This window comes from Neltuma alba, unplaced genomic scaffold (assembly GCF_004799145.2).
Source record: "Neltuma alba isolate B1F8T4 unplaced genomic scaffold, ASM479914v2 tig00011414_pilon, whole genome shotgun sequence".
Lineage (NCBI taxonomy): Eukaryota > Viridiplantae > Streptophyta > Magnoliopsida > Fabales > Fabaceae > Neltuma > Neltuma alba.
In genome coordinates, this window is record NW_021636098.1 from 338,013 (window position 1) to 358,151 (window position 20,139).

The 20,139-nt window shown below is 30.9% G+C and overlaps 1 protein-coding gene across 1 annotated transcript; it reads right to left on the bottom strand.

Annotated features, from left to right (window-relative positions):
* Positions 1-1,883: 1,883 nt before the first annotated feature.
* Positions 1,884-6,126, bottom strand: LOC114713071 (inactive beta-amylase 9-like). Its single transcript, XM_028897653.1, has 3 exons — positions 5,787-6,126; positions 3,653-4,138; positions 1,884-2,989 (listed from the first exon to the last, which is right to left on the bottom strand). The coding sequence occupies exons 1-3, from the start codon at positions 6,012-6,014 to the stop codon at positions 2,126-2,128; spliced, it is 1,578 nt and encodes a 525-aa protein (XP_028753486.1). The 5' UTR covers positions 6,015-6,126; the 3' UTR covers positions 1,884-2,125.
* Between the last annotated feature and the right edge of the window lie 14,013 nt (positions 6,127-20,139).

Below are 20,139 nucleotides of genomic sequence, written 5' to 3' on the forward strand. Positions count from 1 at the left end.
AGTTCAAGTTCCGCCAAGTTGTCTATAGATATTTTCACACTTTTAAGTAAATAGTATTGCCGCGGTTCAGTTTGGCTTAAGCTTGCTTATATTTTATATGTCCGTTATAGAACATCCCTTGTTTTCGACAAAACAGAAACAACATCAGATTAGGATACTTTGATTGAAAACTCTTTAATAAATTTTAGCATAATTAATCATATCTCATATTTTTCTGGTCTTATTTATAAGGCATTTTCAATACGTTTCACATAAACAAAAAAAACCTTAAATTATATTAACTCTTCATTAAAATATAAAAGCTTTCCAATTTTACCTCTATTTAATATATACACCTTTAGAAAAAATAACTTTCTACACTATAATAAATAAAGAACAAAATAGTATATTCATACTAAAAATTTAATGAAATACTTCCTCTAGTTCTTAATATAAGAGCTACTTGACTAATTTGAGTACATTAAGAAAGTTAGTTAAGTTAGTTATTTGTAATAAATAGGTGTTGCCTTTCCTGAAATATTCTTGTTAATCAAGTATATTAGTTAGAACTATCATTATTACAAGAACTACCTTTAAAAAAACAGATAAATATTAGAGACAAAGTGGATTGAGATCTTATATTTAAAACCAAAATAAATGTTAAACTAGCTTTTATATTTTGACCAAAAAAATATTCTCTCTCTGTCTCACAAATAGGCATGAAGGAGCACATCATAAGTAAAATCTAAGGAACAAAAAACCGGACTGGACATTAAACTGGTTGAGGTAGTAGTTCAAGGGTAAGTTGGTCGAACCAGGATCAACTCGGGGTCCAACCGGTTATATTAAAATAATACAATTTAATTAAAAATAATGAAATATGACAACATTAATAATCACTAATAACAAAATATAAGGAAATATGACAATATTTTGATTGTAACAATAATATAATATAATAACATTGAGAATTTTGATCTTTATGGTTCATCAATAACTAAAATTAATAATCATTGATACTAAAATTATCATTAAAATTCATTTAAATCTATAAGGGTTGAGATATTAGGAGCTGAATGAGAAAAAATAGGACCAATAACAACTTAATCATCCAAACTGATTTATTACTAGTTCACACTGGTTTTTACCAGTTTTCACCTGTTCACACTGATTTGACCGGTTCGTTACCGATTCAACTTCCCTGGTTTAATATCCAAACTGAACTGGACCACTAACCGGTTCACTGGTTTATCAATTGAACCGATAGATTTAGTCTGGTCTTTTGTTCTTTGGAACTCAAATCAGCAAAACCATCCTTTTTAGTTACCAACAAACAACTCCGAATACCTAAAACTATGTGTGTGTACTGTATAGGGCTCATTAATTCACTAATTAAATCCAAATTGCTTTCCAAGAAAGGAAAATTTTGAAAATATCAGCACAAGCTCCAACAACATTTATTTTTTATAAGAGCCTTATAGCTCAGTGACATCGAACAGTTCAAATCTTATGTGAAAGGTATAACATTAATGTAAGAGTTATGACCAAAAAAAAAATATTTTCTTTCTTTTATGAGATAATACAATTGCATACGCCTCTAGTCCTATTTATAAGTCACTTCTAACATATTTCACACAAACCAAAAAAAATTTTAAACTTCATCAACTTTCATTTAAAATTCAACAACTTTATAACTTTATCCCTATTTAATATACATTATACTTCATATAAACAAAATCAACACAATAATAAATTAAAAGTAAAATTGTGTATCCATACAAAAAAAAAATTTCTCAGTACCCTATAAATAGAACAAAAAAAAATATTCTCTTTTCACCGTATAAATAGGACCAGAGGAGTACTTCTCCACATCCATTAAAAATAGAACTTCCATTATTATATTCCATCCACTCTTCCTAGTATCTCAATAATTGAACCATGCATGTTTGAGAATGTAGCACCCCAGCTGGTATTTCCAAGAAGTGTTTCTATCTGATGACACAGAGGAGTCCTTACAAGTCTCTCATAAGGAACCCACAATGATGGTACAATTTATTTTTACATCATGGAAACAAACATAACCACTTACATATCTATATTTTCATTACAAATATTTATATACAAAGCTATCATCGCATCACAAGTATTATATCTGCATGCTTGTTTCTGAGTTCTTGACATGAGATTCAGCAGCTACATCATCTGAATGCATTTCCTGCTGCTTAAGGCTCCGAACAAACTTTGTGAACGAAGGAAAATGCTCTGGTGAAAATAAAGAAGCTCCCATTCTATGATACATGAACAGGTCCAACACATTACTATTTCCTGCCATAATGTGCTTCTTAATCTGTTCGAAGCCCCCAAAAGCACCAGAACCTGAAGAGTTTTCCCCTGAAACCTCAACTCCATTATTTCTACAAGCGGCCATTATCTGCGAAAGTAACATCTCAGGACTTGAGAGGGTTTCTTGCGGCAGAACCGCATCTGAGAGGTCCATTCCCGGCAATATCATTTTACATGAATTCTTTGCAAAAATCTTCGCAACTTCTTTATAACCGTCTCTTTTAATGGTGTTATAAAATCCAGCAGTTAGCTCGGAAGGATGGGATTGCATTCTGTACCAAGAATGCATTAGCGGGACTTTTCCATATACAGACACTTCAGTGTCACTGAAAGTTGAAGCTGCTATAGAAAGGAGCCGATCTCCATGGGCTAAAAGCTGATTAGCATACCATGTGAGGAAGAAATCCCCATATGGAGATTCCCAAGATCCTCCATTTCTAAAGAAGCTGTTGGAGTTTGGTGAGTGGTTGTAGGAAGGGGCATCATGCGGACCACCGAGACCCCATAAAGGATTTCCAGATGCTTCAGCATGTTGCTTGAGAATGGTAAGCATGTTTTTGTCATAGCACTGGAATTCTCCAGCTCCATGGGGTCCATTGTTGGTGGGTAGCTGGTGATGAGATGGATATCGCAGCTCACCTTCTGGTCCTAATCCTACTGAAATCCCCTGCAGTATAGCAAGAAAACTTTGTCAATTACATAAATTCAGGTGAATTAAAGTTCGTCGTTGTGGTTTAGTTTAAAATCAGTTTACCCCCATGTGGTTTAAATTATACTAGCTAATCCTGTGATCTGCTAAAATGATAAATAGTTTTATAATTGAAAATATGTTTCATATATATGTTGAATAATTTCATAGTCTTTAAAGCTGTTTGTGTTTTGCTTTGCGTTTCTTCTGTTTCTGTTGTTGGACCTGGTTTTCTGTTTAACGAAGGTTATCAGCTTGCCGTTGTTGTTGGCCACCAAAAGAAAAAAAGGCTGTTTGTGGAGATAAACTGAAATTTGGAAAATAAATCATCTGCTTAATTGATTCTAGCAATAACCTCAAGATGCTATAAAAAAGTGTAAGATACAAGTGAATTGGACTTCGAAAAACAAAATTGTTTGTCATTCCAATATTCATGCGATTAAGTGGTAAAAGAAGACATAATGATTCAGCGGCATTAGCAGAAATCACAGGACTATTAAATCACACACTTCAAAGTTTAATCCACAGGAAAACAAACTGATTGTAAGCCAAACCTATAGGAAAAAAAATTGCAATTTATCCTATAAATTTACATAAACACTATCAGAGCAAATAATAGGTTTCAGAATCCCAAATCCATACCGTTATTGAAGAGCCCATGAACTGAGAGAATGCAGACTTAAAGCTCTCACAGAAACTTCGGTACACTTGGACTGGAGTTTTCCCATTAAGAACAGGAAGATCATCAACCCCTACTGAGAGGCATTCTTTATAGTATTGTCGAGACCGATCTGTGAAGAAAATACCGGGCTCGGATTCACCAATCCGGGACACCCACTTGGGTAGTGGGATATATGGCCTTTTAGAGCCATGCAAGCAAAGAGAGACATGGAGCTTGAGATCCATTTTCTGAACCATATCAGCCACAGCAAGATAGCCCGACCAGTCATATTTTCCCATGCCATCTTTCTCAACAAGTCCCCACCAAAGAGGAAGTTCAACACCCTCAACTTCTAGTAGCTTCAATGCTTTCATGCCAGCTGCAATTGCTCTAGCATTGTTTATTGCTTTGCAGTCTGAAGAAACTGCATCTAGCGGCAGCCCCACAAATAATCTGACACCATTTCCCTGCAGAATATTATTTCACGCAAGTTAGCCATCTTTCAATTCCTAACACTTGATGATCCCTTTGTTTATCCTCTGAATAATTACAACTTTAAGATATAACTCTCTTTCCTTTTGAGGAAAAAAAAATTGAAAAACAGTAACCTTCAGTCCTATTTAATGTCAATATATACCATAAAGGAAAATAAGCCACTAAATGTAATCCTCGTTCTTCAGCCAGCCCCAAAATGTCATTCTTCTCTCCTTACCCATGCCGCCACGTTGACCTAGTTAGGGATTTTGTTATTTCTATAAAGATAACTTGAAGGAATATGGAAGCAATCACAAAAATCAAAGGCCACACAATCTTTTTACAAGATAAAAAGGACAAAGAGTTAACTTTCTCCTTGCTTTCAACAGCACAAGGGGTTAGAACATATTTAAAAGTTTATGCAGCTGTAATTAAAGCTCAATTCAGGGAATATGTTTGTACACTAAAAGTCAGGAGTTAAAGAATAATTTTCTACCCCCCACCTCCCCCAATCTTCTTTTATTATGGTTGTGGTGTTTATAAGGTGTACAATTAGCATGTATCTTGCATTAATCCATTTTCTCCATCAACTAGCCTGGGGTTGATTTCAGCAATGTACATGATCAATAGGCCAGAAGCAGAGTACAAGAAAGCAACCCCACTAGAGGCAAGTTTGATTTTTTTTTTTTTTAAAAAAAAACGATGCTAGAAAATTTTAAAACCCAATTCCCCAACAAGCTGAGCTGTATAACTAACTTATAGGCAGAGAAAAGCAGAGTATATTGTGGGTGATGGGATCGGTGAAAGCTAAGGAATACGTGAGTGGTGGCATGGCAGAATCCCTAGTCTTTCAAATACCAGAGGACGCCTTTTCTTGCTGTTTATATGTCCCTTTGTTTGTTGTATTCGACTATTGCTTCCCTAAACTGTCATTCTAGCGTTTATTTTCAATAGCGGACAGGGATATAGTAGGCATATTTTACAAATAATAAATTAGTTCTGGCATCGTTCCCGCACATAGGTAAATTCCGACCTAGAGAAAAGTTGAGATCAAAGCATACCAGGACATCAAATGAAAAGTATGTTCTCCCATTAATCCTTTTTTTTCAATCAAATATAAATCCGCTATTTGACCTAACATATAATTATAGAAAGTTTTTGTTCTGTCCAATTCATTTCTCCTACTCAACTTCAATATGCATGTCATGGCACTGGCATCCCATATGGGAAGACTTCGTAAAAACTCGGCAGCTGAAACTTCCTGTATGCCTCGATCAGGGGCAACACAAACCATCCATGAAAAATAAAAAGTAAATTACGACAATTTATTTTGAAACGATCAAGAAGATTGATCTTCAAATATTGAATCATTATTATTAGTCAAAATTTGACCAGCCCAAAGCCAAGTAAATTTATTCGGCTTAGGAAGTTCGGACTCCGACATGAGCCTAATCAAGAATTCAGATAGCTTCGAGACACCTAATCGACTTGGTAAGGAGACTAAAAAAATTCCAACTTATGAGATAAGTAGTTCAATTCAAGTCAACTAAATAAACTAGACTTGCAAGTTTCTTTTTCTTTTTTTCCCAAGTCAAAGATGAACCAAACACCACACAGCCCATAGTAAAATAATAAACTCACCGATGACGATCGCTTTCCAGATGCAGATTGCCTCTCATCTCGAACGACTTCAGATTGAAGAGCTTTCAAAGTGAAGCACATCCCAGCCTTCTTCAACCTCGTATTCGCGCCAATACAAGTCGAAAACCTGCAATTATCTCTAACTTTACAGAATCCCACATCTCTATAAGACAAATCGAGCCTTCCGAGCCTGGCTTGAGAGCTACCAATTGTAGCCGAGACCTCCATGGCCGAAACACTTATTCACCTCAAGAATAAAAGAAAAACGATAAGACTTTTCAGTATTCAGAGAAAACCCGCCAGAACGAAATGGGTTGAAAGTATCAGAGATCAAAATTAAGTTTGAAATTGGAACGAAATGGAGTTTGTGAATGAAGTTGCGGGAGAATGAGCGCTCAAAAGCTCATATTTAATACAGAAAGAAGGGAGGCGCTTTTTCTTCGTGTGTGGGGCACGGGAAAGGAACAAAGAAGGCTTCGTTGGCCACGTGTCGTTGTGACAGTAGAACAGTGTGGAACCATATGATTAATCAATTAATTAATTGGTTAAATTGAATTACACATTATTCTTATTAATTTCACAATTTTATTTAATTTGTTATCTCTTATATTTAATATTCTAATTAAGAAAATTTTTAACAAAGTGACATAATCTCTCCGATAGTAATTATGAAACACTTTTTAGAAAAAAAAAAGCGGTTCTTATTATAAAATTATTAAGTACTGTAACATTTCCTAGTCAAAAAGATGCTTTATTATTCGGAAAAACAAGATTAAGAATGGTATTAATTATATTTTTCAAGAGTGCTGTTATTTAAAATTTGATTCAGTTTTTTTTTACTTCTCAAAATGTAAGTCAAGATTTGAAGTATGTATAAATTTAAACATTTTTTTCATTTTCAAACAAATTTAATGACTTAATTAATGGGAAGGAGGATATGATAATAGAGAACTTGATTTAAGCAATTTCTTTAATCTTCATGAATTATTTTTACTAGCATTCTTTATGACTTTGAAACTGGAAGAAAGTATATTAAAACTACATTTTGGTGGGAGTTTTTCATAATTAATAAGGATATTTTGAAAAAAATATAAAACAAAATAGACTGAGAACTTATATTTATAACTAAATAAAATTTTAACTAGCTTTTATATTAAGTGCGAGATAGTATGAAGAGCATAATATAAAAAAATTATAAAACTCAAAACATATGATACTCATGAAATAGGAAATAAAATCATGCAAAAACATTGATGTCTTACACGAAACGCATAACAAATTTTTTTTATAATACTTGATAATCAAGGGAAGGGACAAGGGGTGTTTGTCAGTTAATTCATTATTACATCTCATGATGAAGTATATTATTAATTAAATGATGAGCTGTGAGCTTAGTTTCATTGTCTTCGAATTACATTTTTTATTGTATAAATTTTTGGGAAAAAAATAAATTATACACTAATTCTTGGATATAGATGTTTCTAAATTATAAAAATAAGTCAGGAACGTTCAATATTTATTTTTATATTGATGGAAAAAATTATTTTTATATTTTACGTAAATACTGATTAGAACCAGATATGATTTTTCAGACAAAATTTATCAAGGAAAAATTACACTCAAATTTTAAGAGATTTTATTATATAAGGTCTCTTAAAATGTTTAAATTAATCTCAATACCAAGGAACATGTAGGTAAGAAATTGCAATTGTGAACTAACATATTTTCCTCAATATCCTCCCTTGTTAATTCTAACTCATTTACTTTTTAATTAAGCCCCTGCAGGTTGTCGTGTATCCTAACTGGTCAATTAAGAGATAATAAGTTGTCAATGCATGTCATTTCACTTTAACAATTTTGCAGCATAGAATGACAATCCATGTAGGCACAATTGACATGTATAATAGTTGGAATTGACAAGAGAGAACGACAGTATGTATATCAATGAGGAAAATATGACTAATTCACAATTACAATCTTTCACTCATCAATTCTTACGACTGAGATTAATTTAAATATTTCAAAAGACCTTATATAGTAATGAAATTTTTTATTTTGGACTTGAGTGTAATTTTCCTATCTATTAATTTAAGATTAAGATGATTGATATTGCTGCTCATAATTAGTATTGTCTTTGTTAATTAATATAAGAATTAGATAGATAATTAATTTATAAATATTAAGGATATCAATAGTTAAGTTAGTTATTTGTAATAAATAATATTTTTCTTCAAAATATCTTTATTAATTATATATATTGGAACTAACTTTGATAGAAACCCCTTAATGGTGGCCAAAAAAAAAAGACAGAAGCTCTTTAACATATATAATTATCATATAGATTATTTGAGAGTAAAACGGATCAATATATGATGAATATGAGTTAAATTTTCTAAAATACTTTTACTAATTATATATATTGGCTAGAATCACAATTTGATAATATTTTTAACATATACAACTATTACAAGGATTACTTTAAAAAAAATAGCTAGATATGAGAGATAAAGTGAATTAGAGTCTTATATTTAGAATCAAATTGAAAGTCATACTAGCTCTTATATTAAGAACAGAAAGTAGTATATTATTACTTCCAGTCCTAAATATAAGAGCTACGTAACTAATTTGAGTAGATTGATAAAATTAGTTAAGTTGGTTATTTATAACAAATATGAGTTAATATTTCTAAAGTACTTTTCTTAATTATGACTATCTAGATGAAAACTTTTTTAAACATGTAATAAATATGAATACATTAGAAAATAAATTATAAATTTGGGAGGTAAAATGAATTTAAGTCTTATATTTAAGGCCAAATCTAGTTTTTAACTAACTTCTATATGGTTAAGAAGTGGAGGAAGTAATATTTCTAACTAAGAAGTTTTAATCGAATGAGAGAGTAACTATTAGCTCCTATAAAAAAACTTAGATAAAAAGAAGTAGATAAAATTAAGTAGGATTTTTTTTATTTTATTAAAAATAGTGCAATATATTCTGGGAAAAAAATCCTTAATAAAAAGCTAATAATTTCAATTTTGGTAGTAATAAATGTAATATATTAATATAATTTTTCTTATAAATTTATAATTATTTTTTAAATAACCAATTAATTACCCATACTGAAAAGGATTTTCATCAATATAGTTTATAATCCAAATGATTATATGAGTGTTTTTAAAAAGATAAACACATGTTTATTGTGAATAATTAATTTTTTTTAATATCTATAAATTAATCATGTAGTTTCTACATTTAGAGAGGAAAAAAAATCCTTTTAAAAAGATTTTGGTTAAAAAAAAGTTTACTCCTTATATTTATTATATTGATCTATTGACAATGTTACATAAATTAAAAAAAATTATTTAAAATTAATTAATACTCTTTAAATTTTAAAGTTATTCTCAATAAGATTTATCAATTAGAAAAGGAAAATCTTAAAAAAAAAACAAGTTTAAAATTACAAAATCCCAAATAAAGTTCAGTAGCAACGCTTTAATAGGTTTTAATAATACTATATTTGTAAATAACAATACATTTTTATAAAAGTCTATGTTATCAAAATCTATTATAGTGCTCTTACTAAATTTAATTTAAGATTTAATAATTTTAAATTTTTGTGTGGGATTCTTCTTAAAAGTTTCAATTAGTTAAAAATTTAAAGAAAGAAAAGCACGTGATGGATGCTTCGCTACGCTGTGGCGTGGAGTCGAAGAACAGAAATTTATAATGTCAAACATCGAATGATGGGTAGTGTCAAGAGACTGACACGTGGAGTGTGAACCAAAGGCGGCTTGGGTGCTGATTCATGTCCATATCAGACTTAATTTTTAGGGAAAATGACAATAAAATACCACTTGAATTCTAAAAAGACAGATAAGGGATCTGAATAAGCAAAATGACAAATAAGGCACTGGGTACCAATTTGGAATTCATATTTTCAGCCAAAAGACCAAAATGCCCTGATGAAATGCGGGAAGACTGAAAGCTGAAAGTGAGAGAAAGGAGAGAGGAAAACCGATGCAGTGAGAGAAAGGAGAGAGGAAGACCGACGTTGATGAAATGCGGGAAGAAGGAAAGAAGAATATTGGAAATGCTATTATCTTACTCCTTCGCATCACCATTCTGTAGAGATTGTTGATTTAGTGGGTTTTGGTTGTGGGAAAGAGGATTTGTAGTGAGAGAGGGAGTGAATCGAAGTGGAAAGATGAAGCGGAAATCACAAAACTGGTAAGCAATTACGTAACGTAACTGCTGTCATATACCTGCTGGTTTTTGGTAAATCCCATTACGTGAATGGTAAATTTCACTATACATGTAGTTAATTATGAATTTTACAAAATACATATTGTGATTTACAACTTTTGTAGTGAAAGTGACTACTTTGTTAATGGGTTTTGCAACCTGTTTTCAGGAGATAAACAACTTGTTTGTAAAAACTAATAAAATTTCACGCTAAATTTGACAAAACGTATAGTGGGATTTACAACTTCCGTAGTAAAAATGACCACTTATTCAATGGGTTTTATAACTTGTTTTCAGGGGATGGGCAGCTTGTTTCTAAAAACCAATAAAATTCCATGTTGAATTTTACAAAACATAGAGTGATATTTACAACTTTTGTAGTGAAAATTACCACTTCTTAAATGAGTTTTGCAACCTCTTTTCAAGGGATTGGCAACTTGTTTCTAAAAATCAATAAAATTTGACGTTGAATTTTACAAAACACACAGTGATATTTACAACTTTTATAGTGAAAATGACCACTTCTTAAATGAGTTTTGCAACCTCTTTTCAAGGGATTGACAACTTGTTTCTAAAAACCAATAAAATTCCATGCTGAATTTTACAAAATATAGAGTGATATTTACAACTTTTGTAGTGAAAATTACCACTTCTTAAATGAGTTTTGCAACCTCTTTTTAGGAGATGAGCAACTTGTTTCTAAAAATCAATAAAATTTGACGCTGAATTTTACAAAACACACAGTGATATTTACAACTTTTATAGTGAAAATGACCACTTCTTAAATGGCTTTTGCAACCAGTTAATTCAACGTGACTACAAAAGTTGTCACTTTTATTAGTTTTTACAAACAAGTTGTTTATCTCCTGAAAACAGGTTGCAAAACCCATTAACAAAGTAGTCACTTTCACTACAAAAGTTGTAAATCACAATATGTATTTTGTAAAATTCATAATTAACTACATATATAGTAAAATTTACCATTCACATAGTGGGATTTACCATTCACGTAGTGGGATTTACCAAAAATCAGCAGAAATATGACAGCAGTTACGTAACGTAATTGCTTGTCATTGTTTTCTGATTTCCACTTCATCTTCCCCGCAGGTTCACTCCCTCTCTCACTACAAATCCTCTTTCCCACAACCAAAACCTACCAAATCAACAATCTCTACAGAATAGTGATGTGAAGGAGTAAGATAATAACATTTCCAACATTCTTCTTTCCTTCTTCCCGCATTTCATCACCGTCGGTCTTCCTCTCTCCTTTCTCTCACTGCGTCGCTTTCTTCCTCTCTCCTTTCTCTCACTTTCAGACAGGGCATTTTGGTCTTTTGGCCAAAAATCTGAATTCCAGATTGATACCCAGTCCCCTATATGTCATTTTGCTTATTCAGGTCCCTTATTTGTCTTTTTAGAATTCAGGTGGTATTTTATTGTCATTTTCCCTAATTTTTAATACCTCCGACTTAAAATATAAAATAAATTTTAAGAAATTAGTTTTAAATAATAAATATGTAAAACATATATTTTTTCTTCCAAATACACTCTTATTAATAAAGAGAATAAGTAAAAAATATAGGAACCGTTTAGAATAGTTTATAAATAGTTTTTTAACGGTAATTTACGAAATATGAGATAAGTATATGTATATTTGTAAACTCACATATAAACACATGTAAATTTCTATATCAACTCTTTTAATGTAAATTAATATTTATAAATTTGGACACTTGTGATTTTGCTATTATCAATTGTTGAAGATGTGTTTGCGCCCTTATAAATTCGTCACCTATGAAATATGGGCAAATATTATTTTGCTATTGCTAACTATTAAAATATATGTGTGCATTATTAATTCACCTATACACTTGATCTAATAGATGTAACCCGTTCATAGAATATATCCCCCCTATAATTATTTAAGTACTAATAACCAGGAAATTTTAAGGAAAAATTACGTATAGGTCCCACAGAAGGCAATTTATTATTCTGAGGTCCCACGAAATGTCAAAATCACTGACAGGTCCCAAGGGACCTCAGAGTAATATTTTCAATTTGTAAAATGACATTACTGCCCCTCATATTCCAGATTCACATTTGCTCTGTCATTGCGATTTACAACCTCAGCAGCTACTATTAACAACCAATGAGAGGGCGTTAACAACCCTAGCAGTATCTGTTAACAACTTACTTTATAGAATCATATAACCTCTACATAAGAGTAAATTATAACCAAATAGTATAATACAATAACTTTAACACTAAAATGGGAAGCTTTTTGATATCATTAAGAATTTTAACTAAACCCAATAGGATTATAGCAACATTTTAATGCGAAGATCCATTTACAACCTCAACAGCGACTATTAACAACCGAATGAGAGGGCATTAACAACCTAAGCAGTATCCGTTAACAACTTACTTTATAGAATTATATAACCTCTGCATAAAAGTAAATTATAACCAAATAGTATAATACAACAACTTTAATACTAAAATGGGAAGCTTTTTGATATCATTAAGAATTTTAACTACACCCAATAGGATTATAGCAACATTTTAATGCAAAAATCCATTTACAACCTCAATAGTAAGTATTAATAACCTAAGAAGAACTGTTAACAACCTTAGCAGTGTCTGTTAACAACTAACTTTATCGATAATATAACTTCTAACTATAACTAACTAAATTATAACTAAATAGTTTTAAAGTTAATCTTATATAGTTGTTAGGGGTTATATTATCCTATAAAGTCAGTTGTTAACAGATACTGTCTAGATTGTCAACAGCTCTCTTTGGGTTATTAATACTCACCACTGAGGTTGTAAATGGATCTTCACATTAAAATGTTGCTATAATCCTATTGGGTTTAATTAAAATTCTTAATGATATCAAAAAGCTTCCCATTTTAGTGTTAAAGTTGTTGTATTATACTATTTGGTTATAATTTACGCTTATATGGAGGTTATATGATTCTATAAAGTAAGTTGTTAATGGATACTGCTTAGGTTGTTAATGCCCTCTCATTCGGTTGTTAATAGTCGCTGTTGAGGTTGTAAATGGATCTTCACATTAAAATATTACTATAATCCTATTGGATCTAGTTAAAATTCTTAACGATATAAAAAAGCTTCCTATTTTAGTGTTAAAGTTGTTGTATTATACTATTTGGTTATAATTTACTCTTATGTGGAGGTTATATGATTTTATAAAGTAAGTTGTAAACGGATACTGCTAGGGTTGTTAACGCCCTCTCATTGGGTTGTTAATAGTCGCTGCTGAGGTTGTAAATCGCAATGACAGAGCAAATGTGAATCTGGAATATGAGGGGCAGTAATGTCATTTTACAAATCGAAAATATTACTCTGAGGTCTCTTGGGACGTGTCAGTTATTTTGACATTTCGTGGGACCTCAGAGTAATAAATTGCCTTCTGTGGGAGTTGTATGTAATTTTCCCAAATTTTAATTTTGTAAATAAATAAGTATAAAGTAGAAAATAAATCTGTGCAATTAATATAGTTATAATAAAATAGCATAGAGAAGAAACGTAAAAGGGGACTTGGGGTGTGTGTGAAAGCTTTGAGCTAAAAATGAAAAAGAAAGCTTCCCCAGCATGCAAATTCAAGCATTGTGCTGTGAGAAATAGAATAATGTGTATTGAAATGAAAGAAAACAAATAGTATAAATAAAATTAATTAACCTTGAAGAAACAAAAAAAAAGAAAAAGAGAAAGCCAAAAAAGTCAACTAATAAAATAGAAAGTCAGAAATCAAAAAATCAAACCCAAAGAGGGACGGAAGTGAAGGGCTCTAATTGAATTTGAATAATTAAGAAAAGTGCCTTGTCAAAAGGGAAAGTAATGAAGCATTGTTGGCTTCTAACCAACATTTTAGTTGATCTCTTTTTATTCTTTTTAAATATTTTTAATATTCTTCTTGTTATTTCAACGGGCGGCTTTCTTTTTTTTTGGGGGGGGGGGGGACGACCAGGTTCTTGTAATTTCGCAGCCACTCGTTGACAAGACTCAACGCATAGACGGCAGTGATTTCATAATTTACAAAATGTGAAGCGTTTATCTTTTTATTTTTTTGGGTGAAAATTTGTCTTTTTATTTTTTAATAAAAAATATGATATCATTTTTTTTAGAACTTGTGGTTATATTTGTATTTATGTTTTACAGTAAGAAATAATTTTGATGATAATACGTTGTATGGGCAAAAGAGATAATATACCTTTGATGACAAGTTATGAAATTGACGATTGGGACCATTTTTCAAGTAAACCACTCACTGCTTTCATAGTTTCACTACTTGTCATACGTTGTTTTGTAAATAATAATCTTCCCATCCATTATTCGAAAAATTTACAACTTTTGTGGTGTTTTTAGATTTATGATCAGAGAATACGAAATAAATTTTTAAAAATTTTCGAATTGTTCTAAAACTTAAACAACAGGAGCATGAATCAAAGGCAACTAAAATGGATATACCGCGTCTGTATTTAATATAAAAACTGAATAATAAATTTGAGAATATTAAGAAAATTAAGTTAATCATTTTTTATGAATGATCTTTTTTAATCATGTACGTTTGAATACTTTTTTTTATGGGAATCTTTTAAAATCAATAGCGATATTTTGAGGAGAATGACAAACAAAATAAATTGTAATATTATATTTAGGACTAAATTTAATTTTTAACCGACTTTTATACTAAGAACTAAAAGTTGTATTATCCTAAAAAGAAAAAAAAAACTCAACTTTTGGCAGGAAAAAATTATATAAAAGAATTTGAAGTGTTAAGATATATACAAAAATCGTTGAAAACACGTCGCTGCGGATTGTATAACATACAGGGTGGAGTATCCTCTAAAAATAAGTAGAGGAAGACCAAATCGAATTTTCAATTAAATTATTTAACAGAAATTTTTATTAACAAAATTTAATTATTCATAGAACCGATATCATTGTTATTGACTTGTTGTTTGGTGGCTTTTGCAATTTTTGAATCACAAGGCCCTATTACTTCACGTGAAAGTTTATTGCTAGAAAAACGAATGTAATGTTTTTGTTAGGAATTCCAGCCACGTTGTTGCTTGATTCAGTCTTCTTTCAACAGTGATTTATTTTTGTTAGGAATATCACCAACCTCATCAAATGGAATTTGTATCCCATGTTTGATAAGTATGGGGTCTTCATCACTCATATGGATGGACTATTTAAATTAAAAACTAGATGGTCAAAATTTAGACAATTAAATTTTTTTATTTGAATAGATATAAAATTTGAAAATAAAAGTGATTTTCTAATTATCGTTTTCTAAAAAATAAATTTGTAATTTACCCCAAATTAAAAGTTCTCAGGGAAATTAAAGTAGACTTTCCAAATCTAAGACTAAATAATAGAATGTTCAAAGTCTCATTTCAATCTTCGCCAAAAAAAAAAGAGTCTCATTTCAATGATAAATTCTACGGCGCAATAAGCACTGAAAAATATTATGAAATATTATGATATGAATCATTATTTCATTAATAATTTAAAAATTCTTTTACAAACTAAAAAACTCAACATCTTAATATCTTGATTTAATATCATCTTATAATGTATGGTAGCCAAAGTTGCATGTGTTGTCATATAAAATAATAAACATTTTGTTTTTTTGTTTAAATTAAGAATACGTGTTACTTGATCATTTTTACTTTCTATTCTTATACTACTTTAATCCCACCAAAAAAAATATAATATAAATTTTTTTACGGCATATCATCCATAATTATTTGTATATTCATTCTCAGTCTTATTTCTATTTTTATAAAAATTATTTAATCAGGCTTAAAATAAAAAACGTATACCAGTTAAACAAGAATTTTATTCTGGTCTTACATATAAAATTTCAACCCACCTTTTTTTTAAATTTATAATTTTTTTTTCAAAGTATTCATTTTGATTGCACACAGTAAAGGAGTTTTTATTGGGACAATTACAATATATATGATTAGAAAGAGTATTATAAGATAAGAAAACTAGGACATATTTGTTACAAATAATTAGCTTTCTTAATATTTATAAATTAGTTATCTAATTTTCATATTAAATATTCTAGTTAGTAAAATTTTTATATCCTTCCACAACATATGAATTCTCCTAAGAGTGAAAATCTTGTATTAAGTTCCATCTTGCTCATATAATATTAAGGGGAATTTGGGTACCCTAAGGATAAGTTAGTGTTTTAACACAAGTTGAGACAAAACTCTTCTCATACACTTATTTCAGACTCTGTAAAATTACTTTTGAAAAGTTAATCCAAATATTAATAATAATAACAATAATTCGCCCCCGTGTTATTCGAGAAACTCACTTCACAGCTTTCTGGGACTTCTTACTTTTTCTCTCCATCACAATCAATACCCTTATTTTGCTTCACGGGAAAGTTGCTTGTGCGAAAAAGAATGTCATTAGGATTCCCCAAGCAATTTATATTTGGTTTAGTCTTTGAACAATGATTTTTTCATATTAAAAAAAGATAAAAATACAAAAGGAATTCTTCATTATGAGAGCATTTAGATAAAATATTTATTCTTTTTCCATTTCCATGAAAATTATTCAAAGCCTAAAGAAAGAGACGTATAACATTTGCTCACTTTTTATCACCCACGTTTTAATTTCTTCCTTTTCCCAGTTAGGTGGGCTACCCCAATCACCAAAGTCCAATAACCCACAAAATGGAAAATGACATCCTCGCCAATGCCCAAAGTCCTTTTTCTAATGAGTACTTCCGAATAAGAAACCAAAAAGCTCTGATGACAACCATTTTTAATTTTAAATGTTAGAGGGGTGAAAAACATGGGCGGTGAAAAATTCGCCATATACCAAAGATTCCATGCTTACTATAAATTATTTTCAACTATTTTACATGGATTAAAAAATAATTAAAAATAATTTATATTATGAGAAAATTCTAAATAAATACCTCCATCATTTTCAAAATCCAAATCAGTCCACTAACTTTCACTAATCTCAATTCATTTCAACGGATCAATATTGTGCTTTTACTATACTGCCCCTCACTTATAAGAAAATGCCAGCCATCCCCCACTGACGGCTAGAAAGTTGGTTAAGATGAGATTTGATTTCACTACCTTTTGAATTCAAAATGATACATAACAATTGAGGCCATTCAACCGTCGAGACGGGTAGCCTGGGGGTGTGCCTACAATCCGTCCTTTTAACATTACATGAGCTTGGGTGGCTCATGCCTTTGTTTGTTGTTTGCTTGTATAATACACTTACCCAACTCGTTTTTGAACGCGTCTGTTTTGTGTTTTTATTGGGAGGGATCAAATAGGCCTAGTGTCTTCGGGCTGCGGGCGGGTGTGCCGGATAATGAACCACTTGCTCAACCCTAATAACAATTGAGCTAGTAAAGCATGTTGATAAAATGACGTAGTATGATACTCCTTCGATTTTTAATATAAAATCCATTTAATTAATTTGATTAGATTAAAAAAGTTAGGTAAGTTAGTTAATTATAAAAAATATGATATGTTTTTTCTAAAACACCACAATCATCTTAATACTCTTTCTCCCTCTTCTACTTAATATTGGTTGAAGGAGTATCCGTAGGGGTAATTTAGAGAAAATTGATAAATATGAGAAATGAGTCTTATATTTATGACCAAAACAAACTCAACAATTAGGTCCTATACTAAGGACCAGAGGAGTACTTTTCCTGTTATGAATGCAGGATATTTTTTGTAGAGTAAATTACACTATAAGAATGGTTTTGCATTTTAGGACCGGAGTATATAAAGTAACTACCAAAATTTGAACATTCAAACATTAGGTTATTTACAATAATCATTTAGCAATTAAAAAAAAGAAATTCCTGCTCATAACACTCAATTTTTCTCAAATTTCCATTTTTTTTTTTACTTCTGTGATTTTTCGTGTGTGCTGCTATAAACTCAAATCTGCTGAACTATTGGGAACATTTGTTTACTTGTTGCGGTAATATTTGTTCAAAAGCTACATAACACCCAATTTTTTCTCAAATTTTAGCATCTTGCTTTTTAGTTTTGGGAACATTTGCTTACCGCAATACCCATTTTTGCTGAAAATCGCCCAATTTTGTGCATGCTTTCTGGCGCCACAGATAAAACTTCAACACAGAAGAGGTATCAGGCTCTGCCAAATACAAAGTTAAAGATTGAAAATAAAAGAGACTAGTACTAATACGCTCATCAATTCTAAAACTAGATATAATACTAATCCATCAAGCAAATATAAGGTCATTTACAGATGGATAATATAATTCATGAACCAAAAAACACAACAAATGTTTCCATGATACCAAAACATACAACCTTTACAGCCCAAAATATCCATTTAGAAAGTTCACAATATAGAGTGATTAGGTCTATATATGCCAGCATGTCAGGCCAAATATATATATATATATATATATTTATATATATGCCGGCATGCTCTTCTTAAGTTAGATTTAAGCATATCAATTCTCTCTTCTATCATTTTCCTTTACAGTTGTGAATTAGTCAAAGGATGATTGTCCCATCATCTTAAGCCTGGTGGCTTGAATGAAAGTTGAGTTGGATGTGAGACTGTGGCACCATTACGCCCAATAAGTTCAATTCTCCTTTCTTAACCATTTGAAATTTGAAGGTATTTCTTTCTCATTTTCCTCACTTACGGAATTGGAAAATGTGTCTCCAAATTAGCATAACAATGTTCCATGTATATATATATATATATATAGTGTTGAGCAATTCTCTATTGAGGTACAGCCTCAAATGGCATTCCAGGCTAGAGAAAAAAGTGAACAAATTAAGTACTAGCTATTAATAGATGAATGCAATTATAAAAGAGTAATACAAGTCACTTGCATTTAACACGGCCTCTATCGTATCTCTAAGTCAACTTTAAAGCCCATGCCACGCTCAGCTCTCTTGTAAGAACTCCTTATTGATAGTTATGGTGTTAGTGTGTTTTGTTGAGTTTGTACTTCTTGAATGACTTGACTCTACATGAAACATCAACAATGCATTATTGATTAATAGTTAAGGGAAAATTATTGATTATAGATTCTGCATTAAAGAGCAGAGTTTTTTAAATTTTTTCCAATAAGTCCTAATTCATAATTCTGATAATGTTTAGAATAAACTATAAAATTTTGAAACCAGACTCGTAAAACTATCACGTCTAGAATAAACTATAAAATTTTGAAACCAGACTCGTAAAACTATCACGTCTAGTAGAACAGAGTTAATTTTAAATAGTGGAAATCTGGCCATAGTGAAACCATAGAGAATTTTATAAACAGATTTTGGAATGTTCCAGTAGAATTTTTATTGACTATTATGTTTCGAAGCGATGTTGCTAAGTGGAAGTTCAAGGGAAAATAAATAAGGTTTCTGAGGGGGGAAAAAAACATAGTAATTGTGTGCGTGGAATGACGGACAAATTTATAAGCTGGTACGAGTTGATTTGCTATGTGCCTATGTCCCCCTTACCTACATATATATAGTATCTACTTCCAAAACCTGACATGGTCAACTTTTAGTTGTTGGATTTAATATTCGATCCTGTGATGCATTTTGCTGATGAGCAGTGCCCATCTTTCTCCCCGTACTTGATTCCTCACTTTTATTTCTTCTTGTTTTTGTTTCCTTTTTCGGGGTCTTCCAAGCAACTTACGCCCTGGTGGGATACATAAAGGCTGAAAATTCTCTATTTTCCAGAACGTTTTATCCTTACGGGATGAAATTTTATGTCATAACTAGCGCAAGTATATGTGGTTTTATAATAATATTGTGATATATACGCGACTATTCAGTTCAATTTTGGTGTGATACTAATTGCATGATGACAAGAAATCCTAATCAATTTCCATGCCCTAAAAGCACATAACTTATTACCAAGAAACACTACATGCCTATTTGGTTCCCCACTAACTTCAGTCTTTCTATGGAAAACTGCTTGACAACCCATTGTTAAGTGTAACCCATTGTGAAGTGTCTATTTGACTCAAAATAATTCAACACTTTGGGGCTGAAATCACAATTTCATTTTTAATTTGTACAATTTTAACATA